The following is a 17,756-nucleotide window of genomic DNA, read 5'->3' as shown; positions in this document are numbered from 1 at the left end:
TATAAATAAATATGACTTGAATATAAATTCAGCTAGTATAATATAATGTAAAAATTGAATGAACAAGTACAGTGAAATGGGCATTTCCTGTATGCAATACCACCTACTGCCAATAGAGGTCACTGTTTCCACCTGTTTCGTGGATTTGGGTTTACAGCCCGGTGAGCGAGACCCAACCTGGCCGGCACACCGCCCCCCGCCTCCCGCCCCCTGCATGTCATCCCCTCACCCCACTCGTGTTCATCCCAAATACTGCTCAACTCGCTCACCATCTTCGCAAAACAACACTTAACACCTCCACGCCCTCTGATTTGGAACCACTTGTTTGAGCTCGCCAGGTAAAGTATCGATCATTCTTTTTCTTTTTTAACCCACGCATGTTCTACCCACTCGTGCGTATTTACGCACGGTTTTGGTGCCGCGATCCTTCATTTTTCGCGTTCACATTCCCCCAGATTCCAGCATCAACATGACATTACAGGAGATGTCAGGACTCGTTCAAGACGTCATCATACATGCTATTAAAACTTGACTCTCTTCCTTTCTCTCCCTCTCTTTGTCTCACCCCCGCAGTGACTGTCATCAATATGTTGTGGATCTGCGTGGGTCTCCTCGCTGCTCTTTTCTCCTGCGTCCTCCCCCAGGAGGCTCAGGAGCCTATCTCCTACTCGGTAAGCAAAATAAATAAATACAAGTAGAATGATAACAATAAGAATGCGGTGGAATGGGAACTGATTTGACCATCCAACAACCAATACAAAGTTTTATATTTCCTTTAGGCAGTTAACATAATTCATGAATCAGTTAAATATGAAATTAATTAAAATTCCATTCATCTGTTCTAGCCCCCTCACTGCCCCAAATAATTTTGATAGCAATTTTTTTTTAAACAAATGAACATACTAATAAAAAGTACCTCTGATATAAAGACTGAATACTGTGTTGGAAAAAGTCACAACTGTGCATCAGGCTTGTGTGATTTTGAGGGGTGTGGCCATGTGAGTGACGTCACGAGGGCAGTAAGTACATTTTTAATCTTGCACTCGACAAATACTCCTTACATAAAAAACTAAATTAAAACGAATCATTTCCCCCCAAATAAAAACTAGCAAACCTGCTCTTCAAGCTAATTGAAATGAAATACATTGAGGTAAAAAACAAAACAAAATTTACTCTAATATAGTCAGAAACTCAAAGTTATTACAAACCCATTATATATATTTATGTTTTTAATGCAATTGTGTTTTCTTCACAGTGCACTGAAGGTTATGAGTATGACAGTGTTAGTGAGCAGTGCAAAGGTGAGACTGCTTTGTGAATATTACCAAATTATTGATTTTTATCTTCACTGTGTTCATTTTTTTTAAAAACAGTTAAATGTCATAGTTCAATAATAATCAAGTTCTTAGATAGTTATAAATAAGAAAACATAGCATATATGGCCTACAGCATATTTATCACATATATTGTGTTCCATTTAGACATTGACGAGTGCGTCCTGCTGAATGACGCTTGCAAGGGAGGCATGCAGTGCATCAACCACTACGGTGGCTACCTGTGCCTGCCCAAGAGCGCTCGCATCTTCATCAACAAGGAGGGTGAGGAGGCGCCTCCTCAAGAGCCCGCCGCGCCGCCCAGCCAGCCGCAGCCCGCTCGGGTGTTCCCCGGCCGAGTCTCTTACGGCAGTCGGACGACGGTCCGCTGCTCCGCTGGCTTCATGCCGGACGAGACGAACATCTGCAGAGGTAAGAGTGTTTATTTATGAAAATGCAGAATTACGTGCTGTGGTCAGTCAGTCAGCAGGAGTGTAAATTAGCTTCCTTATTGAAGTCATTAAAATAGCAGTTTTCCACCTTATGTCACCTTTGACCTTTTGGCACGATGCCACCCTTGGAGGATGTTCTTGATAGTCTTTCGTCCAACTCAACAGAATTGCTTGTTTAAAACAAGCGCTTAGTGCTAATGCTAACATCATGAGAAATGAGACTGAGCATTAGCATTTCACTTTTAAACATCTCACCGTTTGATAAAATTGACTGGAAGCCAAGGCGGTTTACAACACCTCGCTTGCCGATTGGAATCGTCCGTCCCTGACATCTGCGTAGCACCGCCGTACTCGACACGCTTCAAAAATATTTGGCCTGAAGGGGCTCCTTATCTCCCAAAATATCATCAGTATGCCTCTGTTGCACTTGGCCAAATACAGCAGGAGCGTGCATCTCCGAGCCAGGCCGGTATTCGATAATTACGTGTTAATGACTGGAGCGCTCCAGAGGTGAAGCGTTCATCCATCTGCGTGACAAATGCACGCGTGTGCGCCAGATGTGTTGCAAGTTTGTGTGATGTCACATTTTGTAAACCACTTGCTTGCGGCATGATGTTTTTGGCTTCACCTCAACAAGCTAACGAATATGCTCTGCTCTCTGGGGTAGCTTAAACTTTTTGACCACTCTGGTTCTTAACATTTTGTCTAAAAAAAAAAAAAGCCTGCTAGAACATCAGAACTTCTTTTTTTAATTTTAATGAAAGGCACTTCAAATTAAAATGCCTCTATTTATTTCTGCGGTTCGCTTGAAAACTACAAACATGGAGTTAGCCTGTTCTCAGTGGCTCAAATACTCATCACTCATTCTATACCAATTATTATTTCTTTTTTTCATACGAATGTATTTGTCACAAAACTTGTTCGGCGGTGTAACTCCAGCAGGCATGTGGCGAGCGGCTGCGGGCGTAAAAACAAAAGTAACAAATGTACTTTTTTACACCTAAAGTAACGATCCGTGTGATGGTGTTCCTCATGTGTTTTTATTGGGGCGTAAAACATGGCAGCGCTTACTGCTGTTGAGTCAAAAACAGGAGTGCAGCGTCAGGCTGGGTAGAAGAGAAAAAAAAAATGATGAGAAACATGAAAAGTGTGGGAGCGAACGCCTGACCGCAGAAAAGCTCGTAATAACGTCACGGCTTTTGACAGGCCGCTCCGCTTGTTTTCCGGTGACTCCATGTCGCGTGTGTGGCGAATAAACCGAGAGATCAGCGAAACGCTCGGTGGGGGAAAGAACACGGCCAATTTTCCACTAGTTGGACTGCCAAAGGAGTGTTTTCAACAGAAAAATGATGATATGACAAGAAAGAGCAGTGTTGGGAAGTTCAAATACTTGATTAGGTGTCCGTACTTTTCGGGAGTATTTTGCCACAGTTTTTGTTTGACTATTACTACATTTGAATGCAGCTAGCTATATTTTGTACTTGTCAAACTATGCTATGTTACTTGTTGTTGAGATTCCTAAAACTCTTTCAACACAAAGCAAATAAACATTGTGTTTAAAAACGACCAAACAATGTCATCTGCTAGCTTAATGCTAACATAAAACGGAAAACGCTATTGACCCAAACAGTTAGCATTTCGTCAGCAGATATTTTAATACAACTTAGGAGTAACACATGAAGGCAGCTTCTTGTTGAGTTATACACAGCACTAAAAGTAGCTTCTTTATTTATTAATGATTAGCCTGCAGATATCTTTTGACAAGCAAAAAAAAAAAAAAAACTTGACCTTCAAGTTGAACCCAGTCAGTTTGTTGTTGTAGTGACACAAATTGGCACTTGCAAATGCAACAGCCACATAAGCTATAAAACTTAAGTGCGAGTGTGACAGCTTAATGATACTTGCATTTCCATGACCTCGCCCACCCACTAAACACACGCACACGAGGGAAGATGGCCACAAGTGGCTGGCTGTAAGTCTTATTCATGCATATTAAGTCTTATTTCCAGCAGCGGTGAGATCACCTTCTCCCGCAAACGAATGTTGTCCATCAAAAGTGGTCTAATTAGTCATTAGCAGTGTTGACAAGCGGTTAGCCTTATTATTTTAGGATGCTCACCAAGACCACCCTAAAAGGCAACTTGGTCCATCACAATACCGCCTGATGCTTTTTATAAAACACGATATAAGTGGCTGGAATGAGCCGATTGGTTAATACAAGGAACGTGGCTGACGAGAACAAGGAAATCGTGACAAAACAAAATCGAATCAAAACAAAGTCAACAAAAACACAAATAATGATAGTAAGTGAAGGCATCGTTGTATTTGTCATGGTTGAAATTAGACATTCACAGCAGCGTGGGGCAAGAATAGACTTGCCCCTATCGTTGACTCGTCTGCTTTCACTGAGGTCACGCCGGCCACATTAGCACCCGCATGCCTGGCAAACTTGAGCAACATCCTTACCACGGAAATCTTTTCCAAATACGAGTGCCGCTAAGACCCCTGGGTGACAAGAGTAACCTGTACACTTCATTTTTTCCTGCTAAGCGCACAGAATTTTTTCCGTTAGCATGCATTGGCTCTGGAAGAATATCTCTGGAATGTCAGAGAGTTTTTTTTTTTCATTTGTTCCCATCTTTTGTGATGGTAAGAATTACTCACCACCTTGACAGATAAGCATCACATCGATCTGCGGGAAGCAGGAATGCAGGCGGGGGGAATGAGTACAGGGAGGGGGGGGGGGAGCAGAACGCCACGCTGCCTTCACAGTTTCAACTTTTGAGTTGACAGCCTGCTGATTTTTGGTGGAAGGAGACACGCGACCTTGTTTTTATGACCATGAACGCGATTCGTTCCACAACCACCCACAAGGAGTGAAGTACTACTGTACCATTTAAAAAAAACAGATATAAAGGTTTTAGTTTTACGCTTCCTAAAATAGTTTTTTTATGTTTCTTTAAATTGCGGTTTTGAATTTTTTGTTTTGTTTTATTAAATGGAGGAGTTGGTTTAGGCACTCCATAATATTGCACTTTATAAAAACACATAATTAAGTACAATGTGAAGACATTTCATCATGATTCATTTATCGAAGCACATTTTAGTATGTGCGACCTGTCCACCAGGAGGCAGTGTGACAGTCATGCAGCTTCAAATAAAGAAGAGTTTCACAACCACTGTTCAAGAGAGCTAAATCGGGCATTTGACAACAGTGCATTCCGGATTGTTGGGATGATTCTGTTCCTATCAAAGAGAAAATCAATTTTCCTTTCTCACTTTTGCACTTGAAAGAAAGAATAACCCGAAGGAAGAATTTTTCTTACGGCACGCGTATCCATGGTGGAGACAGCTTTTGGTGTTTTTCACCGCTTGCTGACATCAGCGATGGGTGCTTGGGGAGCGGCACTTCTGTGCGGTGTCCAAGGAGAACGTGTCCACAAAACTGTTGTTCTGCTGTTGTTGTTGGGCACTGTCCAGAGGCCAGCTGCTTCCTCCGTTCATCTGCTCACCGTGTGCTGATCTTTCCGTTGACCTCATGTCAGGAAATCAACACACGCTGCTTATAAATCCCCGGCAAGCACTTTATTTTCCTTTTTATTTAGCCAATCTCAGAGCTTCTCTATTTAATTTTGCGTTCTGCTATTCAAAAGGTTTTTAGTTTCCATTTTCACCGACAATATGTGAGGGCTATTTTAGTTATTTTAAAGTCTCCCACAAAAAATATGAAAATTTCACAAAAAGTTTCGTCCCAGGGAGCAGAAGAGGGGAAATGTTACTGGTTCAAATCAGAATGTTTCTGACCTTTTGTGAGCACAAATCAATGTGAGCTGGCCTTTAAGTGTAACTAAAACTCCCCTCTCAACAAAATAACAGAAATATTTCCCACTCTAATGCGAATAAGATTTATGGCTTCACTTCTTTTGATTTTCTTATCTGCCTTAAGCTGCAACTTGCTTTGAAAGGGAAACACTCCCATTTTTTGTTTTCTGTCTAAACTGCTTTTCATGAGAATATGCATGCAAAACAAACAAATTGGCTAAGCACGCTCAAGCAGTGGTTCTCAACATGCGGTACGTGAAGCAACAATGGTACACGGCTCCCCCTAGTGGTGCATAAAATAATCAGTTCAGTTGTATTTAACTTTGACATTCAACACATTTGCATTTATTCTTAAAGAGGCGTTTTTTATTAAACTTTTATTTTGATGCATTTTATTTACCTTTCAAGTGCAATCAATTTTAATCAAATCTTTATTTAAATTAAGAGGTTATTTTTATATTAAGAACATAATGTTACAGCGGCTGGTAAAAACACAGCTCAGTGATCTTTTTTTTTTTTACACTCGTATTGCAATTCTTGCCCCCCCCCTCCCCCTTCTTCTTCTTTGCAAAGATTCAATCATCCAATAATCCCCCATCCAACACTGTCCAAACCGTTCCTTGGATCTCCTCCTGCTTTTCCATCGCGATGGCTTCAGTGAAAACAAGACTAAATACTCTCAAGTGATAATTACAACAGGCCCTGTCATGTCAGGAATAAATCCGCAGTGAAAAAAAGAAAGCACCACGTACTTTTTGGCTTGTTCTCTGTTCACTGGCACATCAAATTTCTGTTTCACATTGTGACAAAGGTAAAAAAAGGACTTATGGAAGAATTATACTATCAGGCTAACAAAAGTAATCATTATTGTTTAAGAAAATCATTGGAAAAACTCAAACAAATACTAAAACTAAGAAAAACAAAACTAAAATGAAGCATTTATAAGAAAATAAACTAACAAGACACTAAAATAAAAACTATCTATAATAAATAATATAATATCCAAAACTACCACACACACACACACATACGCACACATTCTTTGAGCTCCCTCTCCAAAACTCCCACGAGGCCTTTAGAATTAATCCCGAAAAAGAGCGAAGGGAGTTTTAAAACTCTGACATCACGCCGTAAATCTAACTTCAAATCTTCAACAACAACCAAAAAAAAAAAAGTCCTCCACCCTTTTTCTTTTTTTTTCCCCTCTCTCTCCTCATTCTTTCCACTTCCACTTGTCCCCTGGAAAGCCTCGCTCGAGCGTGTTGCTAACAAGAAAGCTGTGTCGAGAAAATGCGGATGACCTCACACATCATCACTTTTGGTGGCTTGTTGCAGTTATATAAATAAAATAAATAAAAAAAGGTTTTATGTGTCAACTCTATGGACTTACTCCATGCGGTAAGTTGGGGTTGGGGGGGCTTTATAAGACCCGGGAGGCCCCCCCCCCCTACACACACACACACACACACACACTGGCTGCGTATCAAAGGCTCAGCGACAAAGTAGCAGTTAGTTAGTGAGATGTTCCCGGGCTGCACATATGTCTTTTATTTCGAGCTTTCTTTGCCTCCCACACGTGTAATAATAATTGACTTTTCGATGTAGTGTACGCCAGGTTCTCTCTTCTTAATCATGACAAGCCAAACGGTGCTCGAGTTCATCTTGATGTCAGAGAAAGAAAATGTCAGAAAATGCTGACTCAGTTGGATTGTAGCTCAAGCGGTTTGTTGTTCGCGTTTGTGCTATATTGCAAGTTTTATTCGTCTCTCTGTTGGGAGGAACTGATGACATACTCTAAGATCAAATGGGATTTTTAAAAATAAAAAATTGAAGAGAAGCGTAAGCGGTGCAAAAAGTCCTGAAACACTTCAAATTGAACAGAAAGTCAGATTAAGGTCACATGTATTTTAGGCTCATTCGGAATTGTCACCCTAAATAAAGTCCAATAACCTTCTTGAGTCATATATTAAATTAAAAAAAAAAAAAAGTGTTTGGACAAATATAGGCCACCAATCCCTAAAATCCTCCTTCCCACATCTGCAAGAATTGAAATAAAACTTATTTTGCCACGAGATCCATGAGGTGAGCTGCAGATTATTTAAAAAAAAAAATAATTTAATAAAGATGTTATTGCTCCAGTTGTTGCGTTGTGACGTCAATTTCTTTTAATCGTCTGAGTCTGCTGACAGGAGGCGCGCCATTTCCAGTCTGTGTGAATCACCAAATACCGTCAACCCGAAGGTGTGGTCCTGACTTGATCCCGGCTTTAAAGTACATTTACTGACATTGATTAGATCCAGTATAGAGCGACCACATAGAGAGTCGGGAAGTGCTGCCATTTTTTTTTTTCTTTTTAACTGCTTGATACGGAAGTCTGTCGCAGGTGCCTTCCAAGCCACATCAGTGAGTTTGGATTTCCCGGCACAGCGCTGCTTTCATCCTGTAGTCTTGTCTGTGCCCGTATGAAGTTTGCACCCGATGTCTCTCAACTTGCCCTTTTGGACCGGCCTACTTTTTTTTTGTCTGTCAACACGCTTAAACGCTTTGTTCTTCTCTGCTGCGGGTGCATTTACATGGCAAAATCATCATGACAAAAATGACGAGTCGGGACTCACACTATTTGGATACAAACAAAACAATTTGTGCAAATGATAATGTGGACTGTAACCTGAACAATGATGTCAAACTTTCTTTCGACGGGTTTTCGGCTTTTTAAGTGGCATTGTTCAAAGCTACAAACAGCAGCAACAGCACATTTTTAGCTTTTTCCACTCAGTGCAAACTTTTTTTTGCACTATTTTTGGTCGGCGCAGATGCCAAATCACAAAAATAACGACTCCCTCTTTCCCAATTCTGTGTGTTTGTGTGTGAGGTATAACTCACTTGACATACTGTGAAACTGATGCCCAATGGCTGTCTTCATTGGGAGGACCACCCAGGAGGCCTGCTGAGATGAGAGTGGATGGGCGTGTCTTGGACGCTCTTCTCGTGTGTGTGTGTGTGTTGACGTTGGAGGTTGGGGGGGTGCAACAGTCAATCATATACTGTAAGTTTTATCTCATGAGTTTGAAGAAACACAGATTGCAATCAGATCGTGCTTATTTAAAATAAAGACAAAAATTACCCAATTGCATAACTGCATGTGATGGATGTATGCCTTAAAGGGGCGTGGCCTAGGGAGTGACATCAGCAGCTGGAGCATCTCTGCGTGAGGGTTTAGGCGTGAGTAGTGGCCTACAGCAGATCCTTGAGAGTGTTTTTGCGCAAGAATCACATTTTTGGCTAACACCACATAGCAAAGAAATTGCCTCTGGCAACGCCCAAAGATTTCTAAATTGACTCTCGTTTGTTGAGAATAAAAAACAAGGCACCCACTTGTCACCCGAAATGACGAGCCATGTGTGTTTGTTTTTACCCGCCTGATTTTTCCCGTTTGGGTTTACGATCCGTGCACTGCGTGACCAGGTCAGCAGAGCCCCCACAGGTCGTTTTCACGGCAGAAAAAAAAAAACTCTCCTTGCCCATAGCATGTTGGCTTTGTTGCCATATGTTTCAGTACACCCGTGTGTGTTTGTGTGTGTGTGATGTGTGGAGCACAGACATAGACGAATGCACCACGGGCCGACACACTTGCGGGCCTGAGCAAACTTGCTTCAACACCAGAGGCTCGTACAGCTGCCAGTGTCCTGCGGGCTATCAGAGGAACAGAGACCAATGTGTAGGTCAGTCTTTGTCGTTTACTAAAACATCAAAATACACACGTGCTGTATTATGATTTTTGCAAATGACTCCAAGGCAGTTAATTGAAAGACCCTCAAAGGATCCTTTTATATAGAAGCGTGTGTGTGTGTGTGTGTCTGCAGACAGAGACGAGTGTGCGCTGTCCCACTACTGCATGCACACGTGTGTGAATACTCAGGGTTCGTACTACTGCGAGTGCAATGCAGGTCACCGGTTGGCCAGTAACAACCACAGCTGCGTCGGTAAGTCACGCAGAGGACGCATCCGCATGCGTGTGTTTGGAAGTCATACAAGCAGCACGGTACGCTTCGTTGATAGTAACGTTGTATTCGTCTTCCGCCAGGTTCAATAATACAAAGGCCAAGTGAGCCAATGTTTGCAAGGACCAGGAAATAAGACCTCACACATGAGGACTAAATCATGACTTAGTTGGGAACATTTTAAATATACATTTAACCAAGATTATTCATAAAAAACAAAAAGTTGTGCACAGACGTGTGACCTCTGCTTTGGAAATAATCTTAAATGAAATGAGCATCAAGTCCTCCTGCTGACACACTGCCACTGCTGCTACTGCAATTACCGAATTAATGAATTCCACATGAATTTGGAATGTGTGTCTTAACAAGTCATGTCACTTTGTCAGACGTCAACGAATGCGACGCGCAGAGTCCATGTCAGCATCACTGCTACAACCTGATTGGTTCATTCTTATGCCAGTGCAACCAAGGCCACGAGCTGGCCTCGGACTTGGTCTCCTGCCAAGGTAAACGCCATACAATTGGGATTTGGATCGGTATTGCACTCGAACCTTTTTGGGATGACCTTTTTACGAGTAGTGTGTCATGACATCATCATGCGTGTTGATGTTTCCTGCAGACATTGATGAATGCAGTTTCTCCAACTACATGTGTCAGTACCAGTGCATCAACAGTCCTGGAAGTTACTCATGCGAGTGCCCAGAGGGATACCAACTGCAGGGCAACAGGTTGTGTCAAGGTACTGCAACATCCTCCGTCATTCGGTTCTCTTGTCTAGCACTAACCAACATATTTTTATTTCACATAAATGTATCATCCATCCATCCATCCATCCATCCATCCATCCATCCATCCATCCATCCATCCATCAAAGTATGTACAGATTAAACAATAGGGGACCATGGATTGACCCCTGGGGAACACCACTGGTCATAGCATTTGGTCTGAGATGCTACTACAAATGTCAAAGTATATCTTGTCCTCGAGATAGAACTTGAACCAGTTTAGATTAGTACTAGAGATCCTTGCTGACAGTACTTTGGCCCAGTAGAACCTTTATTACCTGTAAGGCAATAATATATGTAAATGTTTGACATTATTGACGCTGCCAGACAATCAATGTGAATTATTACGCCTCGCTCATGATTAGAACCCAGCCTCCCTTCTGAAACAGCACAACAAGCCACTAACACATCAACATAGTGTTTCCCCCCACTAAGCCACCTCAGTGAATCCACACACGCTCTGTGTTAGTTTTTTGAAGTGGATTTATTTGATGTTATGTTTTTGCCCTCGCTGCCTCGGTCAGGTGCAGGCTTCTCGATGGGCGCCCATGAATCCTGCCGCTTGTGCAAGGGAGGAGATGAATCCACGTCACTGTGCCGCAAATAGACCTGTGGTTTGGATGACCTGTGACCGAGCTTTTTTATTTTTTTTTTCACGACCTCGCCTCTAATACTTCTTTGCGTAACTGCCGTCAGCCGTGCAGGGTTCCCCCAGAACTACGACTCGAGCCTAACAGATAGCAACTTGAGCAGTTTGCAATCAATCATACGATGGCGAAGCATGAATTAGGATTTATTATAATCCCCAAAGATGTTGATTATTAACAACAATGGCTATCATTCCAAAAACAATAATGATCATGTTAAAAATCATGTTCTACTCTAACATGAAGTTGTTTCTTATGTGATGACTAGACGTGAACGAGTGTGAGACGGGCACACACAACTGCCAAGATGACGAGACGTGCTGGAACTACTACGGTGGCTTCCGTTGCTATCCCAGAAACCCCTGCGAGGCACCTTACACCCAATCCTCGGAAAAGTAGGTCAACGCTGCCTAGGTTGTCGCTCTTTTAGTAAAAGTTGTTTTGCGTTTTGCCAGCCGCTGCATCTGCCGCTCTCCGGCCGAATGCCAGGGCCTGCCGCCGTCCATCGTCTACAAGTACATGAGCATCCAAGCCGAGCGGCCCGTGCCCGCCGACATCTTCCAAATCCAAGCCACCAACATCTACGCCAACACGCACAACACCTTCCGGATCAAAGCCGGAAACGAGGCGGGCGACTTCTTCCTCCGGGTAAGTCGTCCAGTTTTTTGAGGGACCACCAAAGAGAACGTACACGTGATTAATGTATTTGTTTGTTAGATTATGCCTTTAAGGGGCGTGGCCTATTGATCTCCTTGTTCCCGCAGCGTTCCAGCAACGCCAGCGCCATGCTGGTGCTCACCAAGCCTCTGTCAGGCCCCAGGGAGTACGTGGTGGACCTGGAGATGATCACGCACCACCTGACCATGAACTACCACTCCAGCTCCCTGCTGAGGCTCACCATCATCGTGGGGGCGTACGCCTTCTGAGCGCCCGCCGCCGTAACGCAGCCAATGTCTGTCTCCGCCTAGCATACTGTCAAATTCTCGTACCTTACGTTATTCTTCATAAAATAGGAACCCTCGCATGTCGCCACCACATCATGATGAAGAAGTCTAATGGATGCACGGTGATGATTTTTTTTTATTATTACACAGCACTGTGGCAAGCCATTTATATCGGGATAGAATAAGTCTACACACCCCTGTTGAAAACGAGACTAATATAAAACATTTATTGACAAATCCATATTGATTCATTAAAACCTGTCTAGAAGTTCGACCCAAAGGTAAGGAACGATTATTTTAAAACATTTTACATTACAAAATCATTTCTTTTGCATGAGTAACAATTTCCCAGAAAGCTTCAAAGAGTCGCCTGCCAGTGAGTCGCTTGCTTCATACGCATTAAGTCATGTACATAGCTAGGTAACAAATCAGTGTGTGTGTTTGCGAGGAAAAAAAAAAAAAAAAAGAAGCTGCCTCAAAGGGCGTCCTTAATGTGGCCGAGCTGTTTATACTTTGCGCCGATGCACTTCCAACGCCAATAACAGGAAATATGGACGCAAGCTAGCAAACGGGTCGGCCTGCGGGTCACTCGGCCCCAGTGTTGCTTCACACGTCACAGTTGTGGCACTTTAATGCAGCACATATGTAGGACGTGTGCGTGTGTATGTGTGTGTATATATATATATGTCCTTAACTCACTTAAAAAAATATATTATTGTAACTTGGTCATCCACCATCGTGCCTTAAAGAGACAGGAGCAAAAATCCCCCATCAGGCACAGCACTAATCCAGCCGTTCATACTTTCCATATATTGTTTATATTTTTTGGGTTCTGTTTAAAATATATTTTTTTAAATATCTTATATCGAATGTTTGTACTCGGAAGAGCAAAAGTTATATATCGTGGAATAAAATTTGATTTCTAAGAACTCAGTTGAATTCTCGATGAGTTTTTAAGACTCTCAGAAGTAGTGCTGCTATTTTTTTGTTCTCATGGCAAAACCATGTCTCAAAATATTGTCAATTACTCACACGCATGTTAAGTCGAGACAAGAAGTCTTTATTTTCTTTCAGTCACCTGACACAAAGTAACACACATTGAGATGTAAGGGTCAAAGTTGAAGGCTGCTTACACTTCCTGTTTGTGTGTTGGATTCATTTTTCGTTCTTCATTTTCTTATCGTACGATCCTTCATTTTTAGAGGAGCAACCCGTGTTGTTGACAACGTCCTCTCGTCCTTCGCGTCCTCGTCCTTGCCCGCTCTCGTCAAAGCGCTCCTTGTGCGACCCGGTGTACAAAGACGTGTCCGTCAGACGGTCTACTCCGCCGGCCTTTACGGTTTTCTGAGCAACACAAAAAAACAGCAACAAATTTACACAACCACAGTGGGATTGACTAAAGTTACATTTGTAGACTCGAACGCTAACCCTAATTTCAATGCTACCGCTAATGCTAACCTTCTCGCTAACAATATTAACTCCTTTACTAGATAGACTCTCAAGACGTGATCTATGTTGTTGTTTTTCTGACCGTGACTCCAAACTGGGTAGGCTCTCCGCCCTCTACCATCTTGTAGATGGCCATGATGGCCTCGTCACGGCCTTTGGTCTTGAACCTCTTAATCGCCAATTCCTGCAGAGCTTGCTGGAACTCGTTAAAGGTGATCACACGGGCTGACTTTTGCCTACGCACATGTAAATACACACAAATACTTCACTCATTGAATACTGCACGGGAAAACGCAGTGCAGACAGATGTTCTCACTTGACTTTGGAGAAGACAATATCGACGTCAGTTCCGGTGATGCTTTTGCCGTCGATGATCTTGCAGTCCTTGCAGAGTTTGGACCAGTTCTTCCCGTTCATTTCCTTTCCGCTGGCCTTGGTGTCTCCATAGACTGCAAAACGGCTGAACGCATTCAACAGCGCCTCCGAGTCCAGGTTCTCTGCCATCACTTAGCCTGTAAAAAATAAACAAATAAATCAGATCACAACCGTAGAAGTAGAGCCAGAAATGCTAGAACTGAAGTTGCAGAGAAAAAGAAGACGTAAGAACCAAAAGAAATTAAAAAAAGAAGTACTTTGTATAACCAAATGTAGTAGTAAGTAGGAGTAAAAAAAGTTGAACCAGGAGAAGTCGAACAAGTAAACTAAGTCAAACGAAATGTAGAACCAGAACATAAAATAGAATTTGACAATGTACCAAATGTAGAAAAATAAAACTACTGAAAGATGTGGCACTATTTTAAAATACTATGTAAAATAAAACTGGGGAGAATTAAATGTCTCAAGCCCTTTATTTTTATTTTAGTTCAAGTTCAAAATGTCGTGGCCTGTTACTTCTTTTTGGTTTTCAACAGAAACTGTAGATGCATTTTTAATGTTACATAATTTACTACGGGCCGCTTTCTTCTTCTGCGAACGCTCTAATTTCCGAGGCAGCGAAGGAAATGTGAACGCCTCACTCGGTGGTATTGGTTACTATATCGAAAGACGTGAAAAGCCGAAAGAAGCCGAAATCAGCTTTCCAGATTTACGACAGCATGCGTCAATCAACAACAAAGGTCCCTTAATGACATTTTAAACGGAAATGTATCGTCATTTGATATTGCTAACGATCTCTTTTACATTGCCTAGATCGTGTTTGTAGTTTTCAAGAAACAAACCTTGAAGTTGTTGTTCTTTTCTATATGACGAAGCCAAAATTTGAAATGAAGCAGTCCCGTTAATCGGCAAGCACAAGCAGCAGAAACGCAAACAAAGTGAAAACGTTTCAAAACGTTCATTATGTTTAATTAATGGTCACTTTTTTGACGTCATAGCAACGCGCCTTTGTTTATATTATTTTGGCGCATTGACGTACATCACGTTGCGATTATAGATTTAGTCATTAGGGATTGCGAGTGATAGTTGTCATCGTCCCACTCAAAGGGGTTCAAAATTAGGGTTTCAACAAAGTTAGGGTTTTAAAAGATGGTTTCAAGCCAGAAATAGGAATTTATATGATTACATAATTAAAGCAACGTTGTCTCATGATTTCCAGCTTTTGACCAGCACTAGTGATGCTAAAGGCTCTGGCCAGATAAGTTTGACATGGCAACACAGAGGCTGAAATCTGATTGGACAAAAAAAATAAATGTTCATACATATATACTGGAAGCAGTGTTGCCCAGAGAAGTGCTACAAAATGAAGAGACTTGGAGTGAAAAATGAATGATGGTTATTCTCTTTCGATTTGTGTTGTTGTTTTATGGGGAATGTGTTAGTGTTGCAACCCAGTCTTGTTTTATGATAAGTAAAACATACATTCTCTTATTACTTTAACTTAACACAGACCCTGAGGGTGGTGACGGTGTAATTATATCCTGACAATTAATGGGCCCACTCCTCAGAGAACAACCATGAACCTGTTTTTTTTTTTTTTTTTTTTTGGTAGCTCACCAGGGAAGCCTTTGAGTTATGACATAATTACAAGGCCAAACACATGGCGATTATAGCTAGCATGCTGCAAGTTCATATCGGTGAGAAAATCTTTATTCTTATCAGAGGGCCCATTGAGGGTTGAGTTCAATGCCCATGCAATCTAATGAGATCCAATACAAGAGCTCTATCACAAATTCTGCCTTTGTAATATTTGCTCCGTCATCGGTTGTATTGGAGCTTGCATGTACGACTGGTTGAAGCGCGACACTTCCGATACTACATCAGCATAGACTGAGAGTGTGGTTATTAAAAATGAAACGTTTGAATTATTTTACGAGTAGACATTGATCTTGTCGGACCTCTGTGCAACACTAGTCTGGAATGTACCTCATGTGATAAACGGGTTCGTTTTAAAACCACCGACTCAACTTTTCCTTTTTTCCTAAATGCCGATTGCATGCGTGGGCGTGAGCGCATGCATGAGTGACAGCCATCAAGACAAGTGGGTGAGGGGTGCGGTAAAGGGTTATGGATGCAGCAGGGTGTGTTGCTGCTGCTGCTGCTGCCGCGGGTAATAATAATGAGCTGGAGGTTGGCTGGCTAGCTGGCTGGCTGGCTCGTCGCCTGATCAAATTCCTCGGCGGCCTCGTATCTATGCCTACCAAAAATATTCGGCATACCAGCAAGGTTTTGTTGACTTGTCCGAGCAGGGTGCACGTTGCTGCCTTGCCAAGCATTAACAGCTTTTTTTTTTCTCTTCTTTCAAGCAACCATCAGTTCATTCTCATCCCTCATTTTATACTTTATGATCTTGTTTTTCTGTCAAGGAGCATGCCAAAATAATAATCAGCCGCAACATTAGGTAAACAAAAGAATGTAGTGCCACAACAGTTATGCCTTTACAGCTTTGATAATGTTCAGGTTTGATTGACACTGTTGCAGAGGTACTAATTTAGCTGGTTTGTTATTGAGGTTGTAATCTGTAATGCACTTTATCATACTGACAGCTAATATTTCGTTAATTTTGACATATAGGAGGCAGTTCATTGTTGCACTCGGCACGGAGATTGAAGATTTTAAAAGGCTGGGAAATTAGTCCCAATTATTTAGGGATTACAATTTCAGTTTCTTGTGATCATAAAAATATAACAGTCGAAGAAAAACGATTTATGTACCGAATGGGATTACACATTCTACGAATCTCGTTTCTTGTCTTTAATCATTACGTCTGGCAAAAAGCCAAAAGCTGAGAATCCCCGTATCCAGAAGTAATCACTGCCATATAAATCACCAGGATATAAATCCAAGCGATTTTTATTGCAGCTATAAAACTTGAAATCACTCTTCTGCAAAATGACAAAAAAATGGAATTAGCCTGCAATAATTCTCAGCGGCTCGATTGTTAAAGAAAGAACGTCAGTGTTCAATATGAAGCATTTCGTCTATTAGCTTCAGCTAACGTTAGCCATGAATGGCTGTTCACAGCTGTCTCTCTGTCTCACTCTTTCTCTGCTCTTTCTTTTTTTTATTGATGCTTGCTTGTGGGAGCTTGTAATTGCATTTGGCCCTGGGTGTACATGCACTCATTAAACCAGTGTCAGTGCCCATTACATTCCGCAGCATTGCAGCTCAGGTGCAGCATTGGAATCCCAAGCACGAATAACGTTCCCAGGGCGGATGCTCCGAGGTTAGGAGGAGTGTAAGTCATTCCCAGGAATAGTCGAAGCTACAATGTCAAATGCAGCAACAGTTGTACAGTTTACAATTCAACAAAAGTATTCAATTGTTTTAATTATCCTAGTTTTACTCTTGCGACACTTTAAAAACATAATTCTTACAAAATATTCTAATTGCCTATAAATGCCACAAGATGGCGGCAAATATGAAGCTCCTCAACTCACTTCAACATAGTTTTCAACATAATTCTGATTTGAAAATAGAACAACTTGAGAGTCAATCAGGTTCCACTGGAGTGAACTTGCATTGGATTTCATTGTTTGATTGTGGAATTCGATGTGGGCCTTGTAAATATTATCAGATCTAGAATAGAAGCGTATCAGCTAAATATCTCTGTGACTTGTCAGAAAAAAAAAAAAAGTGGATTAATTTAGACAATTCCATTTGTTTGCACTCAGAAAAGATAAGATCTGTTATGTTTGGGAGCCAATCCATTTTGGGATCAGATGTGCAGAATTCCAAAAATGCCTTGCTTCATGCCAAGGTGCAGTGTCTGAACCCTCCTATTTTGTTTTGCCAAAACGACCTCAACTCTTTGTTCTGCTATCGCAAAGACAAAATATTTTTTATTCGGGCAGAGATGAAGAGAGAGACTTGCTGGAGGGTGGAAAATAAACTTTAATGCCTCCAGG

The 17,756-nt window shown here is 41.7% G+C and overlaps 2 protein-coding genes across 4 annotated transcripts; one reads left to right on the top strand and one right to left on the bottom strand.

Annotated features, from left to right (window-relative positions):
- Positions 1 to 197: 197 nt before the first annotated feature.
- Positions 198 to 12,456, top strand: efemp1 (EGF containing fibulin extracellular matrix protein 1). 2 transcript variants are annotated; one of them, XM_037271455.1, is made up of 11 exons: positions 198 to 338; positions 574 to 671; positions 1,256 to 1,301; positions 1,482 to 1,745; positions 9,187 to 9,309; positions 9,451 to 9,570; positions 9,975 to 10,094; positions 10,208 to 10,327; positions 11,289 to 11,415; positions 11,476 to 11,668; positions 11,785 to 12,456. In XM_037271455.1, exons 2-11 carry the CDS (start codon positions 588 to 590, stop codon positions 11,944 to 11,946), a joined length of 1,359 nt encoding a protein of 452 aa, XP_037127350.1. In that variant the 5' UTR covers positions 198 to 338; positions 574 to 587; the 3' UTR covers positions 11,947 to 12,456. The 2 variants fall into 2 exon arrangements, with proteins under 2 accessions (XP_037127350.1, XP_037127351.1); XM_037271456.1 differs by lacking the exons at positions 9,187 to 9,309; positions 9,451 to 9,570 and having other exon boundaries at positions 199 to 338.
- A 343-nt stretch (positions 12,457 to 12,799) lies between these two features.
- On the bottom strand, positions 12,800 to 14,682 carry LOC119134623 (tubulin polymerization-promoting protein family member 3-like). Of its 2 annotated transcripts, none has more exons than XM_037271457.1 (4): positions 14,598 to 14,682; positions 13,730 to 13,925; positions 13,496 to 13,649; positions 12,800 to 13,308 (listed from the first exon to the last, which is right to left on the bottom strand). In XM_037271457.1, the coding sequence occupies exons 2-4, from the start codon at positions 13,915 to 13,917 to the stop codon at positions 13,120 to 13,122; spliced, it is 531 nt and encodes a 176-aa protein (XP_037127352.1). In that variant the 5' UTR covers positions 13,918 to 13,925; positions 14,598 to 14,682; the 3' UTR covers positions 12,800 to 13,119. The 2 variants fall into 2 exon arrangements, with proteins under 2 accessions (XP_037127352.1, XP_037127353.1); XM_037271458.1 differs by having other exon boundaries at positions 14,631 to 14,663.
- Positions 14,683 to 17,756: the final 3,074 nt, after the last annotated feature.

The sequence above is a fragment of the Syngnathus acus genome, chromosome 15 (assembly GCF_901709675.1).
Source record: "Syngnathus acus chromosome 15, fSynAcu1.2, whole genome shotgun sequence".
Lineage (NCBI taxonomy): Eukaryota > Metazoa > Chordata > Actinopteri > Syngnathiformes > Syngnathidae > Syngnathus > Syngnathus acus.
This window is presented reverse-complemented; position numbering and strand designations above follow the sequence as displayed.

Bases quoted from the DNA above. Each gene is read 5' to 3' on its own strand.
- efemp1 (XM_037271455.1), top strand. From the start codon at position 588: ATGTTGTGGATCTGCGTGGGTCTCCTCGCTGCTCTTTTCTCCTGCGTC. The intron at 672-1,255 runs GTAAGCAAAATA...TTTTCTTCACAG, and splicing joins AGGAGCCTATCTCCTACTCG to TGCACTGAAGGTTATGAGTA. The intron at 1,302-1,481 runs GTGAGACTGCTT...TGTTCCATTTAG, and splicing joins TGTTAGTGAGCAGTGCAAAG to ACATTGACGAGTGCGTCCTG.
- LOC119134623 (XM_037271457.1), bottom strand. From the start codon at position 13,917: ATGGCAGAGAACCTGGACTCGGAGGCGCTGTTGAATGCGTTCAGCCGT. The intron at 13,650-13,729 runs GTGAGAACATCT...ACATGTGCGTAG, and splicing joins ATTGTCTTCTCCAAAGTCAA to GCAAAAGTCAGCCCGTGTGA. The intron at 13,309-13,495 runs GTCAGAAAAACA...TGTGTTGCTCAG, and splicing joins CTACCCAGTTTGGAGTCACG to AAAACCGTAAAGGCCGGCGG.